This window comes from Leptonotus elevatus, chromosome 1 (assembly GCF_054856555.1).
Source record: "Leptonotus elevatus isolate MCC_2025b chromosome 1, RoL_Lele_1.0, whole genome shotgun sequence".
NCBI classification, from domain to species: domain Eukaryota; kingdom Metazoa; phylum Chordata; class Actinopteri; order Syngnathiformes; family Syngnathidae; genus Leptonotus; species Leptonotus elevatus.
Genome location: NC_141239.1, coordinates 31,501,057 through 31,519,187, shown reverse-complemented (window position 1 = coordinate 31,519,187; position 18,131 = coordinate 31,501,057). Strand labels below are relative to the sequence as shown.

The 18,131-nt window shown below is 39.7% G+C and overlaps 3 protein-coding genes across 4 annotated transcripts; 2 read left to right on the top strand and 1 right to left on the bottom strand.

Moving 5' to 3' along the window:
• Positions 1–215: 215 nt before the first annotated feature.
• On the top strand, positions 216–3,466 carry mif4gdb (MIF4G domain containing b). The gene is made up of 6 exons (XM_086081046.1): positions 216–312; positions 793–873; positions 937–1,046; positions 1,259–1,414; positions 2,447–2,539; positions 2,825–3,466. Exons 2-6 carry the CDS (start codon positions 795–797, stop codon positions 3,050–3,052), a joined length of 666 nt encoding a protein of 221 aa, XP_085937172.1. The 5' UTR covers positions 216–312; positions 793–794; the 3' UTR covers positions 3,053–3,466.
• A 728-nt stretch (positions 3,467–4,194) lies between these two features.
• On the bottom strand, positions 4,195–7,355 carry mrps7 (mitochondrial ribosomal protein S7). The gene is made up of 5 exons (XM_086092097.1): positions 7,190–7,355; positions 6,204–6,395; positions 5,549–5,612; positions 5,241–5,408; positions 4,195–4,831 (listed from the first exon to the last, which is right to left on the bottom strand). Exons 1-5 carry the CDS (start codon positions 7,264–7,266, stop codon positions 4,610–4,612), a joined length of 723 nt encoding a protein of 240 aa, XP_085948223.1. The 5' UTR covers positions 7,267–7,355; the 3' UTR covers positions 4,195–4,609.
• Positions 7,356–7,450: 95 nt separating this feature from the next.
• Positions 7,451–18,119, top strand: gga3b (golgi associated, gamma adaptin ear containing, ARF binding protein 3b). 2 transcript variants are annotated; one of them, XM_086092074.1, is made up of 18 exons: positions 7,451–7,499; positions 7,772–7,856; positions 7,934–8,009; positions 8,094–8,192; positions 9,997–10,120; positions 10,195–10,298; positions 10,458–10,538; positions 11,411–11,548; positions 11,619–11,700; positions 11,856–11,972; positions 12,118–12,381; positions 12,450–12,535; positions 13,722–13,855; positions 15,268–15,542; positions 15,652–15,821; positions 16,000–16,110; positions 16,203–16,262; positions 16,506–18,119. In XM_086092074.1, exons 1-18 carry the CDS (start codon positions 7,460–7,462, stop codon positions 16,512–16,514), a joined length of 2,055 nt encoding a protein of 684 aa, XP_085948200.1. In that variant the 5' UTR covers positions 7,451–7,459; the 3' UTR covers positions 16,515–18,119. The 2 variants fall into 2 exon arrangements, with proteins under 2 accessions (XP_085948200.1, XP_085948192.1); XM_086092066.1 differs by having other exon boundaries at positions 16,203–18,119.
• The last annotated feature ends 12 nt before the right edge of the window (positions 18,120–18,131 follow it).

The following is an 18,131-nucleotide window of genomic DNA, read 5'->3' as shown; positions in this document are numbered from 1 at the left end:
TATTTCATAATACAACTTTTAGCGCCATAAAAGAATGATTAAAATGTAAATTCATACAAAAAAAGATCAAATTAAAAATGATTTTAAAAACCTCTCGCCACGACAATCAAGGTAGTTTGTCTCTCGGGTGTTTATCTTGACTTGTACTGATCGTGTATCTTTGAAAGACTACACTTACAAATGCGAGTGTTAACGTGAACTCTCTTGTAGATATATTTAATCTTTGAATGCCTCCAGTACAAGTACCTCAATGCGAGTGAAGACGCGAAGAATCTTCAATTAACTTTACGATTCACGTAGCATTTTCCAAATGTAAGTAATGAAATATTAACCCGTGTTTTCATAAATTGACATTAAACTCTTCTTGCGTTAATCTAAATTCCTACTTGTTGAGCACTAGTAAACAAGCTAGTTTGTTAGCATCATGTTCGATTTGAACGTTAAACTCTTTTGTTTTTCACACACGAATGTTAAGAGGGATGGGAGGGAATTAAAAGAGACAAAAGGGTGTGTGGTGATGAGGAAGTTATAGGATTGGGCTTTATTTAGTAATTCATTTCTGAAAAGAAACGTGTTAAATGTGACCCGAGTTAATCCTTGTTCTGGACTCTGAAGCCAACTTGATGACACCACAGGATTTTGGAGCTATTGTTGTCTCTGCCTTGCCTGCTAAATAGTTTAGGTAGGAGTTAGAATTTAGAAGAAAAAAAATCGAATTTAAAATCCCCATACAATCTAGGTGTTAGTAAGTAAGAATGAGTGAATGATTCTGTTTGTCGCTGATCTCTGCAGCTATGGAAAACTCTCCCGAGGACTACAGGATCCAGTCGTTTGATCTGGAAACACAAATGTTGCTCAAGACAGCCTTGAAAGGTGAGATCAACGCATAAATAGTCCCAACAGATTGTCAATGGACTGAAAAATATTCTCTTCCAGATCCAGGGTCAGTGAATCTGGAGAAAGTGTCCAACATCATCGTGGACCAGTCGCTGAAGGACCAAGTGTTCAGCAAAGAAGCAGGGCGCATCTGCTACACTATCGTTCAGGTGATTGCAATATCGGGAGATGTTGTACATGTACAAATGGCCTGCATTTCCTCATATAAGTGGCCAGGAGTGTGTTTATTTGCACAGTTGTGAGGAACACATTTTTGTGATAAAACTGTTTCCAAAATTCAATGGCTGAGCGTACCATGTATCTACTAGGCACGAGGCATTTTGATTCACATTCTTGCGTGAAAATCTAATCTGTGGCGCAGGCAGAGGCCAAGCAGAACAATGGCAGCATGTTTAGGAGGAATTTGCTGAACAGGCTTCAGCAGGAGTTCAAGGAACGCGAGGGTACCCGAGCTCGTTCCCAGCAGGAGTGGATCTGCTTCGTCACCTTCATCTGCAACATCTACGACTACCTCAAAGTGAGTGTGCAAACTGAATCGCTCCTCTTTCATCTATAACCGCTTCAATCACCAAAGCATATGAAGGAATGGGGGGGGGAAATGTTGGTTTGTTATAATTGTTAATGTTTTATGTTGTTTGTTTCTGTAAAGCACTTTGTGACAGCTGCGGCTGTTTAAAAGCGTGACATGAATAAAGATGACTTGACTTAAGTGAGAGTCAGCACATATAGTAGCGGCCACCATTTAAAGCTACCTAATGTAGCAAGACTCAAACATCTCCTAATTAGCAGATTAACACCTTCGCTATTCACAATGTCTTGCAGGCTTTTGGTCAATAGTTTTCAGATTGGACCGGGGTTCGAATTTCCTACCCTGTTTGCGGATGTAACGGCATGTACTGAGTGTGCCGTTTCCTTTTTTGGCCACACGTGGCAGTAGCGATTTGAAATTCAATTTCCTGCATTGAGCAGCTTTAAAGTGCACCATAAACACAAATAACGTTCAACTGTTTTTTTTTGTTTTTTTTTCAACGGTGTTGTACGGGATATAGCAAAAAAACAACAACATTTGAACAGGGGTGTGTAGACTTTTTATATCCAATGTATCAACTCAATTTCTAGAGCACTTAACAAAAACTGCAGCTGTAACAAAATGCATGTACATAAAGCGTGAAACACAAAATAATTGCACTTGGTACAAGTATAATCACAAAACATTATTCAACTGTGCATTACTGTTATTTAGTGCATCGTCTAGTCTTGTTTGGTCTACTTTTAAGCAGTGATCATTTGGCTTACCATAAACACTAGCATCAGGCTGAAACCTCACATCGCAATTTGAAAAAAACAAAAGAAACAAAACTATACTATTGGTCAATCTACATGTGTGGGTGTTGTTTTTGCAAATTATTGAACAATCTCAGGTTTTAAAAATGGCTTGCTCTTATTGATGATGAAATGTTAATCCTCCTTGACCAAAATTGCCATTTTTGTGATCTCCAGAAAAGTGATGTTAGCATGCACTTGTTTCCATTTTTGTGATGCCGCTCAGGTGAACAACGTGCCCATAGTGGCGCTGGTTCACCCCGTGTACGACTGTCTGATGAGGCTGGGGCAACCCGACGCTCTGATGAATGAAGAGGAGGTGAGCAAGACCACATTGTATTTAGACCAGCATGCTAGCTAATACTATTGATCAGGCCTCAATGGTGGCTTGTGTTGAATAATTTAACTACTGAATGAATACAGGTGTTTAGCTAACATGGCTTCATGATTGCCTCGATGTTTGATTGATGCTATATTATCCTGTCGTAGTTGCTTTACTGCCATCTTGTGGCATCTATATGCAATTACAAACCTAGATTCACAGATGTTTGCATTTCGCAGCACTGTACTCACATCCACCTTCCTTCCATCCATCCTCTCTCAGGTGGACTGTCTGGTGCTGCAGCTCCATCGCATCGGGGAGCAGCTGGAGAAGTCGAACGGCCAACGTATGGACGAGCTTTTCTACCTGCTACGCGACGGCTTCCTGCTCCAGGAGGGCCTCAGCTCCATGTCCCGCCTCCTGCTGTTGGAGATCCTGGAATTCAGGGCGGGGGGCTGGGTGCTCAGTGGCACAGCGCACAGATACTACTACAGCGAAATTGCAGACTGAAGGCGGCAAAAGGGGCATTGTGATTGGAGGGAGATACACCAGCAGTTTTCATGGACATAAGGAATGTGCAATAGATCCCAAAGTTCATTTCCTGAGGTTCAGTCACACAGCCCCCTTAGTTATTCATCTATTTATTTATTGTAGTTTTATATATATCTTGAAGGCATTTCTTTTCATGAGAAAATATTTCAAGGTTCCACCAGATACAAGCTGGTTTGACACTTTTTATGTGTGACAAATAGTTAAGAAAATAGAATATCTGTTGGAGTTTCAACATTTTTTTATTTTTAAAGATTTTTATTGCACTTATTCTTGCATGTTTTCTTTACCAGCTGGTAAAAAGGAGTGTTAAGGGTTTATTCAGGGAGATTGTTTTGTGTATGTTTTTTTTTTTTGATCCAATAAAACAGATACAAAAAAACAAAAAAATTTGGATATTAGCCTGACTTTGTCAAAATTATGTACGTTCCCTTCTACTGTGTTCAGATGCATCTCAGTGATGAATAGTGTCATTTATTCTCCAAATTGTAAAAAAAATATATATATATTTCAGTATTTCAATGCAATAAGTGAAACTCACCCATTATCCGGACCGCTTATCGTCACGAGGGTGACTGGCATGCTGGAGCCTATCCCACTGTAGGCAGCGTACCGCTTGAACTGGTTGCCTGACAATTGCAGGGCACACATAAACAAGTTGCAACCATTCACACACAATCACCTTGGGTAGAGGGTTCAATCAAACTACCATACATGTGTTTTGAACGTGGGAGGAAACTCACAGGCACGGGATAGGGAGAACATTCAATCTCCATTCACAAAAGGTAAATACCTTTGAAGATAAATGTGGCGAGCATGTGGACCAGGTCTTTGGGCTGGCTTGGACACTGCATTGTGGAGTTTAAAATGTTTATGCAAAATAATTTTCTACGTCATGCATGCTCCACCAAAGCCCAGATGTGTACAAAGTGCCCCGACTTTAACTGTGACTGCGCCTATCACCTTGTATCTTCTCTTCGGGGAGGGGAGTGTTGGGGCACACTCTTGTTTCTTGGGGGGGACATATCTGTTATTGAGCATATGAAAAATGGGCTGGAGGAAACAAAAGAAAGAAAGAGGCAGTTTTTGAGCACAGCCCAAACTCCAAGAAAAATCGAAAAACTTAAGTTTATTCGAGCGCATAGTCGCACGCACATCATGCACAAGCTTGATACAGAGGCTGAAGATACACTTTAGGCCAGAGGTGGCAGTCATGAGTAAAAATTTGACCAATTCCACAATTAAATTTTCAAGTGCCTCGCTGTCGGCCATGAGTACACACGTTACAAAGATAAGGTAGAACGGGGGAACTTGACAACTTGAAAATGATTCAAAACAGATTTTATTTTTTGTTTACTGAATACTGTATACTAAGTCATTTGAAAACAATTCTACACTACTGTATACTGTAGTTCATAATTCTTCAGCCCTCCAGTTTTCTGATGCACTATTTACAAAAGGTGCGACACATGTCACCTTTCAATATTAAGAAGACATTTTTTTGAGTCCCGCGCACTTCTACCACCAGCGGTAATGTGCGTATGCTCTGTTTGCTTCAGCCATCTTGTGCATATCGACCTTCCTCTTGAAGACATTTCCTTCCTTAACGAAAGCCGCCATCAGCTCCTGGGAGAGTTTTTCGTACATGCGTGTGCGCCGGTGCTTGTTTTCCCTGCACTCCGTTGTCATCCATTTCATGGCAAGGAAGCACCGCCTGTTTTCTGTAAGCGGCACTGGCACCTGTGTGACGAGAGGGTGTTGATAGATATATATATATATATATATATATAGATATATAGATATATAGATATATATATATATATCTATATATATATATAGATATATCTATATATATATAGATATATCTATATATAGATATATCTATATATATATATATATATATATATATATATATATATATAGATATATATATATATATATAGATATATCTATATATATATAGATATATCTATATATAGATATATCTATATATATATATATATATATATATATATATATATATATATATATATATATATATATATATATATATATATATATAGATATATATATATATATATATATTTTTTTTTATTTATTTGAGATTTCATGAGTTACTTCTAATACGTTTTATGCAATCAAAACTGACCTGGTAATACTTTCCACCTTTCTGGATGCTGGAAAGACCAACGACAGGCTTACAGTTGTCTAAAGCTTGATGGAAGATGGCGTAAGGGTTGCACTCTATCTCCTGTCTCTTCCCCTCTGGAGCTTTGTGGTACTTCTCTACCTGTTGCCTTTTTAAATGCTCCAATGTCTGGGAAAGGAAGAGACAAATGTTCAACGAACTTGAACAAAAAAAAAAAAAAGATGCCACAGCTAAAGGCCTCCTCTCGAATACAGTTTGTCGTCTAATAACGTCTTTGACGTTGTGAGTAAATATAAGTGTGTTCATACCTCTGTCATGATGCTCCGTGCCAAAACTTTGTCTCCATGCTTCATCATCAAGTTGACGAACTTGCTGCAAAACCAAAACCAAAATCATCAGCTAACAGTGGTGGGAAGAAACCAAGTATAAAAACTTCATTACTGTACTTCAGTAGATTTTTTTCAGGTACTTGAGTAATTACTTTTTTGGTGACTTTTTACTTTTACTACTAATAGGCATGGACCGATTATTCACGGAGGAGGAGGGGGGGGAGCAAAATGAAAAAGATACTAACATGGATGCCTTTTTAATCTGTTTATATATGTGCATTGTCCTTAAATTAAAGAAAAAGAAATCATGGCAGTGGGTACTAGTTAACCCAAAGGAACACAAGTAGCTCATGAGTCTGTTTCAAAAATAGATCACCAATGATGGGAACACACTGTGACTTACTGTGCTAAGGACAATTTTTTAATAATTAGAATGTTATTTCAACTTAACTCAGAACGTTTCTTAATGTACCAAATATTCTATATTTTGTTGAAATCAAACAGATTGTGTTCAATGAGGGGTGGGCGGATTATAGCCATTTACCCATGTTTTAAAGATGTGATATTAATAACGTGATCAGTTATCAATCAGAATCTGTGGTTATTAAAGCATTCTAGAAAGTATGTGAGGTACCCGATGACAGGATCATAGAAAACAGAGCTGGTGACGCCCTTTGTGGCCGCCTTGATTGGCCTCAATGCTTTCAGCGCCTTCTCTTCCTTCTCTTCATCGCTGAGTTCTGTCTCTGGTTTGTCATAGGCCTCCTTCCTCACCTCTGGCTCCAGGTAGTATGGATTGTATCTGCTCCATCGCATCGCCACCACCCTGCAAACGCAAAACATTCATAGTCGTCAAATCGTCATATCAGGCAGTCATGACAATTTCTAATGCATTTCAGTTTGAAGAATGCTACCAATGTCATAATAAGGTTGACAATGCTTTAAATGCGTATGTGTAAGAGAATATTAAATTATCGACACACACATGAGTAGGTAGCGCCATTGAGCTAACAAAACGATGATTTTCAAACATAGGGTGAGAAGCTCGGTCATCCTGCGAGGGACGGCTACTCCTCTGCGTTGAGAGAAACTAGCTGAGGTGGCTCGGGCATCTTGTCTGGATGCCTCCCTGGAGAGATGTTCCGGGCATGTCCCACCGGCGAGAGGCCCCGGGGACGACCCAGGACACGCTGGAGAGACTATGTCTCTCGGCTAGCCTGGGAACGCCTTGGGATCCCGCTGGAGGAGCTGGTTGATGTTGCTGGGGAGAGGGAAGTCTGGGCTTCCCTGCTAAAGCTGCTGCCCCCGCGACCCGACCCCGGATATGCAGTAGATGATAGATGGATGGATGAATTTCAAACAAATGTGCAAAAAGTAAGTGCAGATAGAGAGCGGGAGAGCGAAACAAAACGATCATGCACAATGCACATGCATAATGGCCATTCTAGATCGTACAGTCACAGTCAGGTATTTAAGAACAGAAGTTTGACGATACAACGGAATTTCTCTAGTCTGTACATTTAATTTTCCTTAATTTTTTAAGAAAACACAGTAAAATTACATTCAATAAAATGTTAGAGGTACAACTTATCTAGTTATAGTTTAACAATGCGACGTTACCTGGGCGTCCAAGGTTTCAAGAGTCCTGGGATGGAAGTCGCCATGTTGTAAATGTCTATCAGGACCCCGACACACATTTTAGTAGCCCGTGCAGATGCCTTCTGAAAACAAAATTATTTAGATATATGTTTTCAAAATATGAGTAAAATGAAACTGTACTTTAAAATTGCATTGCAATTTTATTTTATTGTCAAATTGCTAAGAATGCCATTTTTTCGCGACTCTCGTTCACGCGCTTGTGACATCTCGTCTCGCGATGCTTTGATTGCTATGGCGTACCAGGAAGGGGAGACGCTTGAATCCTGGCTCAGTGAGTGATTATTATAATTTTATAAATTAAAAGACAACAGTAGTCATGCAAATTCCAATGCCAGCGTTACGAAACAGTAATTCATTTAATACAGTCGTTGTCAGAACTGTTTTCCGTCACTTTCGGTGCCGTTGTAGTCGTGTCTAGTGGATGTGTGCATCATTTCAATCATCAGGGTGGAGATGTTTGAATGTGGTGTCTTTTCAGTGTATGATTGGACCGATGATCATTATGTAATTATGTGAAAATGTGTGCGTGTGTGTTTGTATCAGATAAAGCCACCCATCCAACAAACAGACAAGAGGACTGGGAGTACATAATTGGTTTCTGTGATCAAGTCAACAAGGAACTGGAAGGGTTTGTTTAACATTTACAACACATATTTGTTCATTATTATCCTCGTCTAGAAAAAAAAAAGGACTTTTCTTTTGCAGCCCCCAAATTGCAATACCACTACTGGTCCACAAAATCCATTCACCACAAGAATGGGAATCTCTTCAGGCACTTACAGTAAGAAGAAGAAGAAGAAGAACAAAATCTTCAGTGCAGCAGAAACAAACTTGATTAAATTGGATTTATTGATTGTGTGCGCAGGTGTTAGAGGCATGCATGAAGAACTGTGGGAGGAGGTTTCATAACGAAGTTGGGAAATACCGATTTTTAAACGAGCTGATTAAAGTTGTGTCTCCAAAGGTAAGTTGTCTTACGTCTAAAGCCGGGTACACACATAAAGACAATTGGGCTGTTTTTGTCACAAATTTGCCCCTTCCCAACCAAGAACGTCAAACTCCTGACAATTTTATGTTTTATAAGATTATCTTTATGTGTGAGCTGTGTTAAGATTGGGTTTGTCCCGATAATCGGGTCTAAATCCAGTCAAATCGACAATTTTAAATAATGAACGTGTTCATTATTTACGATGAAAATCTTCATGTGAGGTGGTGAAGCAGAGTCGCTGACATCTCCTGACGCCGCAGACTGTGACGTGAACGGAATGTAGCCAATCAAAGAAGCTCTCTGACATGACGAACTAGTAAGCGCGCCAGTAAATAAAACAAATGAATATCCTACCTGAAGTGCATCCATCCATTTTGTGAATATGGAGTGGTTACAACAAGCCACAAGCACCTTTTCTGTGAGCTGGGTGATAACGACAAGTAGCAATTCTGCGCATGGAAAGTTGTCTGACCTACTTTTACCCCGCAAGCGCGTGGTCACGGGTTTGAATCCCGCTGTATCTGTTTCTATTTCTTTCTTCTTCTTTTTTTTATAACTACAATTTCTTGACAACAACCTATATACTGAGGGTGGCCTACCCAATGTCATTTTTGTATAAACGTAGGTTCCCCAGGCGGAAGAAATTACTTTCCAAAGCAATTATTTCCTTGCAGAGGTAAACACCTTACTGCTCCGGTCTCGTGTCCCCTTCGGAAACATTCGGCAATCGCGATTCTCATTTAGTACGATTCAGAATCGATTTTAAATGTCCCAAAATCGATTTTATTTGAATTATTTTATACAGTCTTGCCTTGTCTTGTCTGTGTGTGCCTTTATTTGGAGCGCTGTTCATGTTGTACCCGGTTTGGCCACTGAGGGGCAGTGTGGTTCCACGCGGTCTAATACACTGTTATGTTGTAGCCACATTAGAGAGTAGAAGAAAAAAGTCACGATCAACTTATTCCAATAAAAGTTTGGGTTTTTTTCAGCGTGGAGCTGTTCTTTTGAGTGATAAAAGTGTCGCGAGTAGCGCACTAATTAGCATTAGCGAGTCAGACTGGAGTAGATCATTACAATTCCTTGCACATCTATAAATTGAAGCAAAAATCATTGTCAATCAAATCATTTTGAATAAAATAAGGTTCTTAATCGAAAATCGATTCTGAATCAAATCGCAGACCCAAAAATCGGAATCGAATTGAATCGTGAGACATTCAGAAATTCCCACCCCTATAAAGTAAACACAAAAAGTTTAATCAAACCATATCATTTCATCTAGCCAAAGTCTAGCCAAAAAATTAAGAGACCAAAGAAAGCACAAGACCTTTTGGTTTGTTTTTGTATATATTATTTTTTGCAAATAAATGCGCAACAATAATATTGTATTTGGGAGTAGTGTTGTCAGTAGACATAAACAGCCAAATCAGAGAAATTGTTAATTGCGCAGTGGACTGTTAATTTTCTCGGAACTGTATAATTTGAAACACCACCGACGGGACAACAGATATTAGCCTGGGTGTTACAGTAATTCTAAACCTTCAACCAAACACCTGGAGGAGCAACACATACAAACAGAGCACACTACAATACTCACAGATATTCTCTCTACTGTATGGGTCATGATGACTACCAATGCAACTAGGATGGTGACCTTCACTGCCTCCTCTTCTTGCTTCCTAATTATGTTGTAACTAAATCCTGATTCACCTCTATACTATTAAAACCTATTACAAAAAAATGAACCGTAGCTGGATGTGTGCTCCATTTTGTTGATTTCCAGTACATGGGCGACAGTGCACCTGAGAAGGTGAAGACAAAGATTGTTGAAATGCTGTACAGCTGGACCGTTGCATTCTCCAACGAGCCCAAGATCAACGAAGCCTACCAAACACTGAGAAGACAAGGTTTGCGCTGACACCATTTGGGTCAGCCTTTTTCCTCTCCCGTTCTTTGCTTATTCTAACACTCTTCCCCTCAGGGTTGGTGATGCAGGATCCAGAGTTACCGCTGGACCGGACTTTGATTCCCTCTCCACCCACGCGGCCCAAACATCCAGTGTTTGACAATGAAGACATGGGGAAGGTTTTTGTCATGTTATTAGATACGTTTTGATTGCGAACTGCTCCAGATGATTATACATATACCACAGTTGCCAACTTTTTGATAGCGTTTTTTTGTACAGTGGTGATGGTTTCGACATGCAGTAAACTAGTGTGCCTTTGACCGTGTGCGTGTCCACAGCTCCTTGCTGAGCTTCTCCGCAGCAAAAATCCCGAAGACCTGCAGGAGGCCAACAGGTTAATCAAAAATATGGTGAAAGAGGTGAGACGCTTCAGTCATGTTGTGTTGCATTTTCAAATATAAAATATTATTTTTTAAATATTTAACACAATTGTCTTGTTACTTAACATTTACTGCCAAATTGGACTTGAAACCTTGTTGCCATGATAACCGCCAGGGATGGAAAGGCTTGTGATACTCTAAGTAATTGTCTTTCAAATCTATACTTGGTTAGATTTTGTACTTTTGTCTTCAATTAACTCGTTTGCTCCCAAAAACATATAAATACGTTTTATTTTTAATATTACCATTCTCCCGAAGACGCATTTATACGTTTAAAAAAAGTTTTTTTTTTTTTTTTATGCTAGAGCATGCAAAAGGATTTGATGCAGCTTCTGAGATGAAGAGAATGCTTGAAGCAATGGTAGTGATTACAAAAAACGGCCAGCAGGTGGCAGCAGAGTATAAGAGATCAATCAGGGCCATATTGCAACCAACTAATTTCCCCAGTGTTTTAAACAGATTTGTGAATAATGATGAAACTTAGCTATATTCTGATGCTAATTTCAGCAAAACGGAAACAAACACAAATATACTTTTTTTCCTGATGAAAGAAGACACTCTAATCTCTCTTTTGGTAGGTTCCATGTTTTTATAGCAATAGAACACAATATTCTGTGGGCCAAATCCAGTAAAACAGCCGAGAGCAAAGGGGGTTGCTTCAGTGAAAATGGCTGCGAGTGAATGAGTTAAAGAGGCCCAGATCTCACAAGATCATGACGTATTATTTCACTATTCATCCCTTTTGTGAGATTTTTCTAATGTAAAATGGCAGCTTTGGTTGACCAAAGGTTGGGAAAAACAGTTTTGTTATTATTACGCCGGGTTGTGAGCATCGTATTTCTTTTCCCCAGGATGAAGTGCGGGTGCAGAAGGCGTCAAAGCGCAACAACACACTGGAAGAGGTGAGCATCAACGTCAAGCTCTTATCTGAGATGCTCTCCCACTACGACAAAGACGCCTCGTCAGAATCCGACAAGGAGATTATTAAGGTTTGTGTTCAAATACGTCGTCAGTTACACCGAACCGATACTTGACAAACTTGTTCTTCGCCGCCTTTAGGAACTGTACGAGCGCTGTGATAAGCTGAGGCGGGCCACTTTCAAAATGGCCACCGAGGCTGAGGACAATGACGCCAATTTAGGTTAGTCGATTTATTTATTTATTTTTAAGGAACTGCAAAAAAACTAGCTGAGACTTAAGTATTGCAATCCATTTAGCCTCAGGCTCTTCCACATGATCAATCAATAATCAATTACACTTCATTCTTAACGAGGAATTAATGGTTGTTATGCTCAGGTGACATCCTGCAGGCTAGCGACGACCTCTCCAGAGTCATCAACTCCTACAAGAAAATAGTCGAGGGATTGCCCATCAATGGAGACAGCCAGGAGCCTCGTGGACACGCCCACAGCGGTCAGATGCTCACAATACACAAACAAAATGCTCACTAACATCACACAAAATGAACACGACTCAAAAAAACGTGTTCACAAAACACAATCCCTCACAAAGATGATCCTGTATGGCGCGTCATCGTCTTGCCTTGTTTGTCCCCCAGACTCGCCAGAGACAACGGACACATTAATCGACCTGGCCGGCATGGACCCCCCGAGTCCTCCTCGGCCGGTGGCCCCCGCGGCCCCCGTCCAGCTCTGCGCCGATCTGTCCGACATCTTGGGAAACTCGTCCTTCCCCGCCCTGCCCCCGCCTCCCAAACACCCGCCGGGCTCGCTGGCTAGTCAGAGCGACAGCCCAGGTCACCCCCCGCCCGAAAAGGCCTCCGACGCGCTCTCGCTTCTTGATCATGAGCTGCTGTCGTTAGGTACTCAGTCAACTGCTTTACTTAAGTCAAAAGGACAGAAGCAAGAATGAATTTTGTCCATCTCACAGGACTAAATGATGACCAACCAGCATTACTGAGCGACCAATCCAAACCAAAGTTGAACGACGCATCCAATCAGTGGAGTTCCTTGCAGGTACACTAAGTACTCATTGGTTAAGTTAAGCGCACAATAGGAGGTGCCGGTGCTCTCTGTCCTCACTAATAAGACAATTCAGCGCACTAGTAGAACAACCATGATTTACTTGGAAATGTTTTTCCAAATGGTGGGAATCTTTGACTGTCTCACAATTTGATTCGATTCACAATCGATTTTCAATTCAAAACGATTCGATCGACTTTTGCTTCAATCTATAGATACGTAAAGAATTGTCATGATCTTTGCGAGACAAAATGACAAATGAAGACATTAAAGTGCCTTTTTATTTTTATTTGTTAAGTTTTGAATTGTAAGGAAAGTGCCTTTTTCCACAAAAACAGCATGTGGACCACAATTGCTACAACTGAAGCTAACTATAAATTGTATAGCTTTTATATATTCTGCCCTCCCTGAGCAGTCTGAGTTTGGCAGATAGCTTACAGTCTCTCAAAAACAGTCCAATGTGACTAGTTTCAAGCCGTTTATTAAACTCCAATTGAGGTTAACTGTAAAACTAAAAACACAAATCGAAAAGAATTACACACAGCGCACTCTTTGTTTCCCGAACGTAGCTAGCGCAAAGCTAATGCACAATAGAAAGCGCCATTGACTTGCTAACGCTAATTAGCGCGCAACTCGCAGCACTTTTTTCACTCAAAAGAACAGCTATCCCTATAAAACGCCGCAAGAATGTATAAAGAGAAGCATCTTAACATTACTTACAGGCGCATGCTCTTCCTACGCTGCAAAAAAAACAACTTGTATTCACAAAACTTGATCGTAGCTTTTCTCTCCTACTCTTAAATGTGGCTACTGGCTACGAGACAGTGTCTGAACGCCTGGAACCACACTCTACCTACGTGGCCAAATTGTGGACAACATGAACAGCGCTCCCAATAAAGGCTCACATAAACAAGGGCAATACTGTTTAAATAGAATCGATTTTAAGACATTTTATATCAATTCTGAATCATAGTAAGTGAGAATTGTGATTCTTAATGAGCCACTTTTGCCTTTCTAGTACACATTCTATTACAGTAATAATCTACGAGGTTGAACTAGTAACAATACTAGGTCTGTGTCTTGCACTCGTAACCTCTTGTACCACTAGTGAGCTGAATTGTCTTACTAGTAAGGAATAAGGATATGGAACAAATGCTCAGAGGGCTTTCTTTATCTCCAGAACCCTGCTTCGAATACAGATTTATTCGGAAGTGCAGTGTGTCCGGGTCCACTCTTGCCCCCAGCAGAACCCGACTTTACCTCGCTCCAAAACCTTCAAGACTTGGCTATGATGGGCTTCCCCAATCATAAAAGGTGCCAATTACTGCTTGACCATGTTTATTTGTTAACCACCTAATATTATATACTTATTCGGAGGATATTACAGCTTTGTTGTACAAATGGAAATTTTCCCCTTTTACAATTACAACTTTATTCTCATAAAATGACGTCTTTTTTTCCTTTTAAGTCGTAAAGTAACATGCTTCTGGTAATATTGTTACTTCATAGTGTAAATAATGCATGATCAATTATAAGCATAATATCAGCATTCTAATATAGTTTTAGTAAACGTATGTGTAACTTTAAATGAGTGCTGTCAAAGTTAAAGCGTTAACTGATTAATTAATCACAAGAAATGATCGCATTAATCATGAATTAACGCAGATTAATGGCACTATTAATTTTGACCAAAGATTATCCTTTAGCGTGACAGCGGATGGCTACGTTTAAGGTAGCACACGCAGTTTGAGCAATAAAAATAATTACATGCATTTAATAAATGTTTGCGGATCACCTTTAGAATATTTGAGGGAGGAGGAGGATGAGCGTGTGCAGTGGATCAAAAAATGTTGAAGACGTCCTCTTAACATTAAATGTCAAAAGAGTGAACACATAACCCGGTGCTCTTCAAATTTGGCGAGAATTCTTTTGGGATAAGAAAGCCTTTTTTATTAAGCGATTAATCGTGATTAATCAAAATTCGAAGATGTGATTAATCTGATTTAAAAAATGAATCGTTTGACAGCTCTACTTTAAAGTTAACAATAGGCTCGTTTAGAAGAAAGAAGCACCCAATTTTAATAAAGACAGAAAATGTGTTCAGTCACATTTCTTGAAGACTAGTAGATTAATTTGAGTCCGTTTACTTGTTATGTAGAGGCCATTCATGATTCATAAAACGTAGCATCAAAAAAATGGAAATCAACAAATTTTTACTACCTTGTCATGAAAGCAAAACAATTTGTATATTAGCTCATTTACTGCCATTGACGGCTATAGACGTCAAAAATTCATTTGAACTATTTCTGTTAGTTTCACATTTTTTTCCACTTTTGTCAACAAGAGTATGAAAACCTAGACATTTTTTTATTGTACATATAGAACAGATATAAAATGTGTGATTAATCTTGAGTTTAATAATTAAGTAATCAAACAAAAAAGAAAATATTATAAAAAAAAATAGGGGCGTGAGACGATAATTTTTTAAAATTGTAATTAATCGCATGACTAGTTAACTCACGATTAATCACAAATTTGATATCTGTTCTAAACGTACAATACATTTTTTTCTAGGTTTTCATACTCTTGTTAACAAGAGTGGGACAAAATGTGAAACTAATAGAAATAGTTCAAATGAATTTTTGACGTCTATAGCCGTCAATGGCAGTGAATGAGTTAAATGCTGGCAATGTTGAATAAAAAGTGTGACTTTATACTTTTTCCAGTCACATGATGGTGGGAAGCGGTTTCGGGGCACCCGCAGTCGTTCCAACCCCCGCACCCGTGTCAAGCTCCCCGTCTCCAGCATCTCTCTTTCAGGGCGTTGTGCACGGCTCTCCAGCCCTGACCCACACCACGGCCCAGAACCTGGCCTCCGACCCGGGAAGCCCGCTGTTCCGCTCCCTGTCCCCGGCCCACCCTGCAGTCCAGGGAAGCCCCGCCAGAGCTGCACAGGTGTCCCTAAGCAACGTACACGTTCCTCTGGAGGCCATCAGACCCAGTAAGACAAACAAAATACTTAGACAGCCTGTTAAGTGGCACCATTCAGTTTGGTAAATTCCTGCTTTCTTTATGGCTTCTGATTGGCTAACGTGTCCTTCCTGTTGTAGGTAAAGTGCTGCCGGTCACCGCCTACGACAAGGACGGCGTTCGGGTTCTGCTCAATTTTGCTTCCGACTCTCCTCCCGGCAGGCCCGACGTCTTGGTCATGGTGGTGTCCATGCTTAACACAGCGCCACTCCCTGTTCATGGGGTGGTACTGCAAGCTGCTGTACCAAAGGTAGACTAGTGTAAGCCCTAATATAAAAGTAGTGATTTGGCATCATCTAATCAATATACACTTCTAAACATGTGAGGGCGTGGTGCAATTTCACTTTTCAACATTTCTAAAGCCCTATGTACGGAGTCTGTAAGTGTTTCTTTGTTGTTGTTGTTCCTTTTTTCCCATCTTGTCCCAGTCAATGAAGGTGAAGCTGCAACCTCCTTCGGGAACGGAATTGGCCGCGTTTAACCCCATCCTGCCCCCAGCCTCAATCACGCAGATCATGCTGCTGGCCAATCCAACAAAGGCGAGTCACACTCATACACACAAATGTCCCGTTACTCTACGTTACATTAACTTTTTAGCCACTCGCGGTGTTTGTTGTTTGCATATTTTCAGGAGAAGGTGCGGCTGCGCTACAAGCTGGCGTTCACGCTTGGGGATGTACAGCGCAACGAGGTGGGGGAGGTGGACCAGTTCCCATCGCCTGAGGCATGGGGACACCTATAAACACACGCACCTACACTATCCAACACATACAAATGCACTTACGCACACATACAGTTTACATGAAGGAGATCTATCATCACTGCATTAGTGCAGTTGTAACAACTCATTTTTCATTGGTTTAAGTGACACTTTAGGTTTTATTTATATACTATATAGCTAAGCTTATATGTTTGTTTTTTGTTTTTTTTGCAGGTAGCTTAAGATAAACACTGGTGAAGACAGTCATATTTAAAGGGGACATACTACAGAAAATTGACATTTTAATTGTTTGTATGCAAATAGTGAACCTTGACTTAAGTTCTGAGTGCCCCAACTTCAGTTAGCTATTGCTTGTTTTGTTTTTTTGTGGCTTTTTGTTTGCTTTTTTTCTCCAAACCATGTTTTGCAGCGAGGAAGCACATTCCTCGGTTCGGGGTGAATACTACCTTCTACAACTTAAGTGTATAAATGTCATATATGTTAAGTGTGATTGACTTAGTGGTTGCCTTCCACTGGGCAACTTTCATAATCATGTACAAAAAACAATTTGAAAAATATTCCATAAATTTTGGCATGGATATATAAATAATAATAATTTAAATTTTAAAAAATCACTAGAGTGGTTGGGAAAGTAGTTACATATACCGACCAAATTGCTTATTTGGCACCTCTGGCTGTACTTTTGTCAACTACCACTTCCTTGTTGGTGGCCATGGTTGTTAGCTGATGTTGTGCACATCAGTGGGGACGCGCTTGGAACTATAGAAGCAAAGCAATTAAACAGACTATGGCAGGAGTGAATATTTCAGTCTCCAAAAGGTTGCCGCTACATTTGTTGCTATTCACTTGCTAGAAATAGTTGCTGTAGGAATACTCTGAAAATATAGCAAGAATATCACTACACTGGCAACCCAGTAGCATTGGCAGTAGAGAGGAGTGTCCACAGTGGCTCATTTGCATAAAACTGGCACACCCACTCAAAACTGGTCAATTTCAGCAAGGCTTAAAATAGTATCAGTCTTAAAGCTTTGGGGTATTGTGACAAAATGTGTAATATGTCTCCTTTAACGTAAAGATCCAAGTTAATATCCCCCCATGACTAAAATTCTGACTGAATCGCAGCTTAACAGAAAAAATGTGTACATTTTCAGGTTTGTAACTAGAAAATGAATTTGATAAATGTGACAAATCCTCAGTATTTTAACATTTACTGTTTGCACAAAATGTCTAAGCAAATAATATTTTTGCTTTAAAATATTGTTTGTTGAAGGGTTATAATTTCTGACGACCAAATAACTTGTGTAACGCAGTTTTTATTTCATTTGATGCCGGTTATCATTTGGATTATAGTTTTTCTTCAACTATTCCCAGATTGCGGAGTACAGGACAATGAACTCGCGCATATTTGCATTTTGTTTTGCTATTTTGTGGCATCTTGGTGCCAAGGAACTATGTTGAAGTGAGTTGATGAGATTCATTAGACAAAAGTTGTGCTTTGCTGCCATCTTATGGCATCTATAAGCAATTACAAATCATCATTAATGTATTTCTTAGGGTTTACTATACGTTGGCTGCATTTTATTGTCAGTTAGCATTGAACCTTGAAAATGTGAAATAAAATATATGGATGTGAATTAAAACAAATATTCAGCAGTGGAATTGTTATGGTGACTATAATAGCCTCATTTGCATATGAGATGTACAGAAATGCGTGTTAAGTGTACATAAATCCAATCTGTCTTGTCGTTTGTGAATATGTGACATGTTTAGAGTTTTACATTTGTACATTCAGTTTGTTTGCTGCATGAAATAAATATTTCTGCGTGAGTGGAAGCTGAT

Bases quoted from the DNA above. Each gene is read 5' to 3' on its own strand.
- mif4gdb (XM_086081046.1), top strand. From the start codon at position 795: ATGGAAAACTCTCCCGAGGACTACAGGATCCAGTCGTTTGATCTGGAA. The intron at 1,047-1,258 runs GTGATTGCAATA...TCTGTGGCGCAG, and splicing joins TCTGCTACACTATCGTTCAG to GCAGAGGCCAAGCAGAACAA. The intron at 1,415-2,446 runs GTGAGTGTGCAA...GATGCCGCTCAG, and splicing joins ACATCTACGACTACCTCAAA to GTGAACAACGTGCCCATAGT.
- mrps7 (XM_086092097.1), bottom strand. From the start codon at position 7,266: ATGTGTGTCGGGGTCCTGATAGACATTTACAACATGGCGACTTCCATC. The intron at 6,396-7,189 runs GTAACGTCGCAT...TTGCGTTTGCAG, and splicing joins TTGAAACCTTGGACGCCCAG to GGTGGTGGCGATGCGATGGA. The intron at 5,613-6,203 runs GTACCTCACATA...TTGGTTTTGCAG, and splicing joins TTCTATGATCCTGTCATCGG to CAAGTTCGTCAACTTGATGA.
- gga3b (XM_086092066.1), top strand. From the start codon at position 7,460: ATGGCGTACCAGGAAGGGGAGACGCTTGAATCCTGGCTCA. The intron at 7,857-7,933 runs GTTTGTTTAACA...TTTCTTTTGCAG, and splicing joins GTCAACAAGGAACTGGAAGG to CCCCCAAATTGCAATACCAC. The intron at 10,299-10,457 runs GTTTTTGTCATG...GCGTGTCCACAG, and splicing joins ACAATGAAGACATGGGGAAG to CTCCTTGCTGAGCTTCTCCG.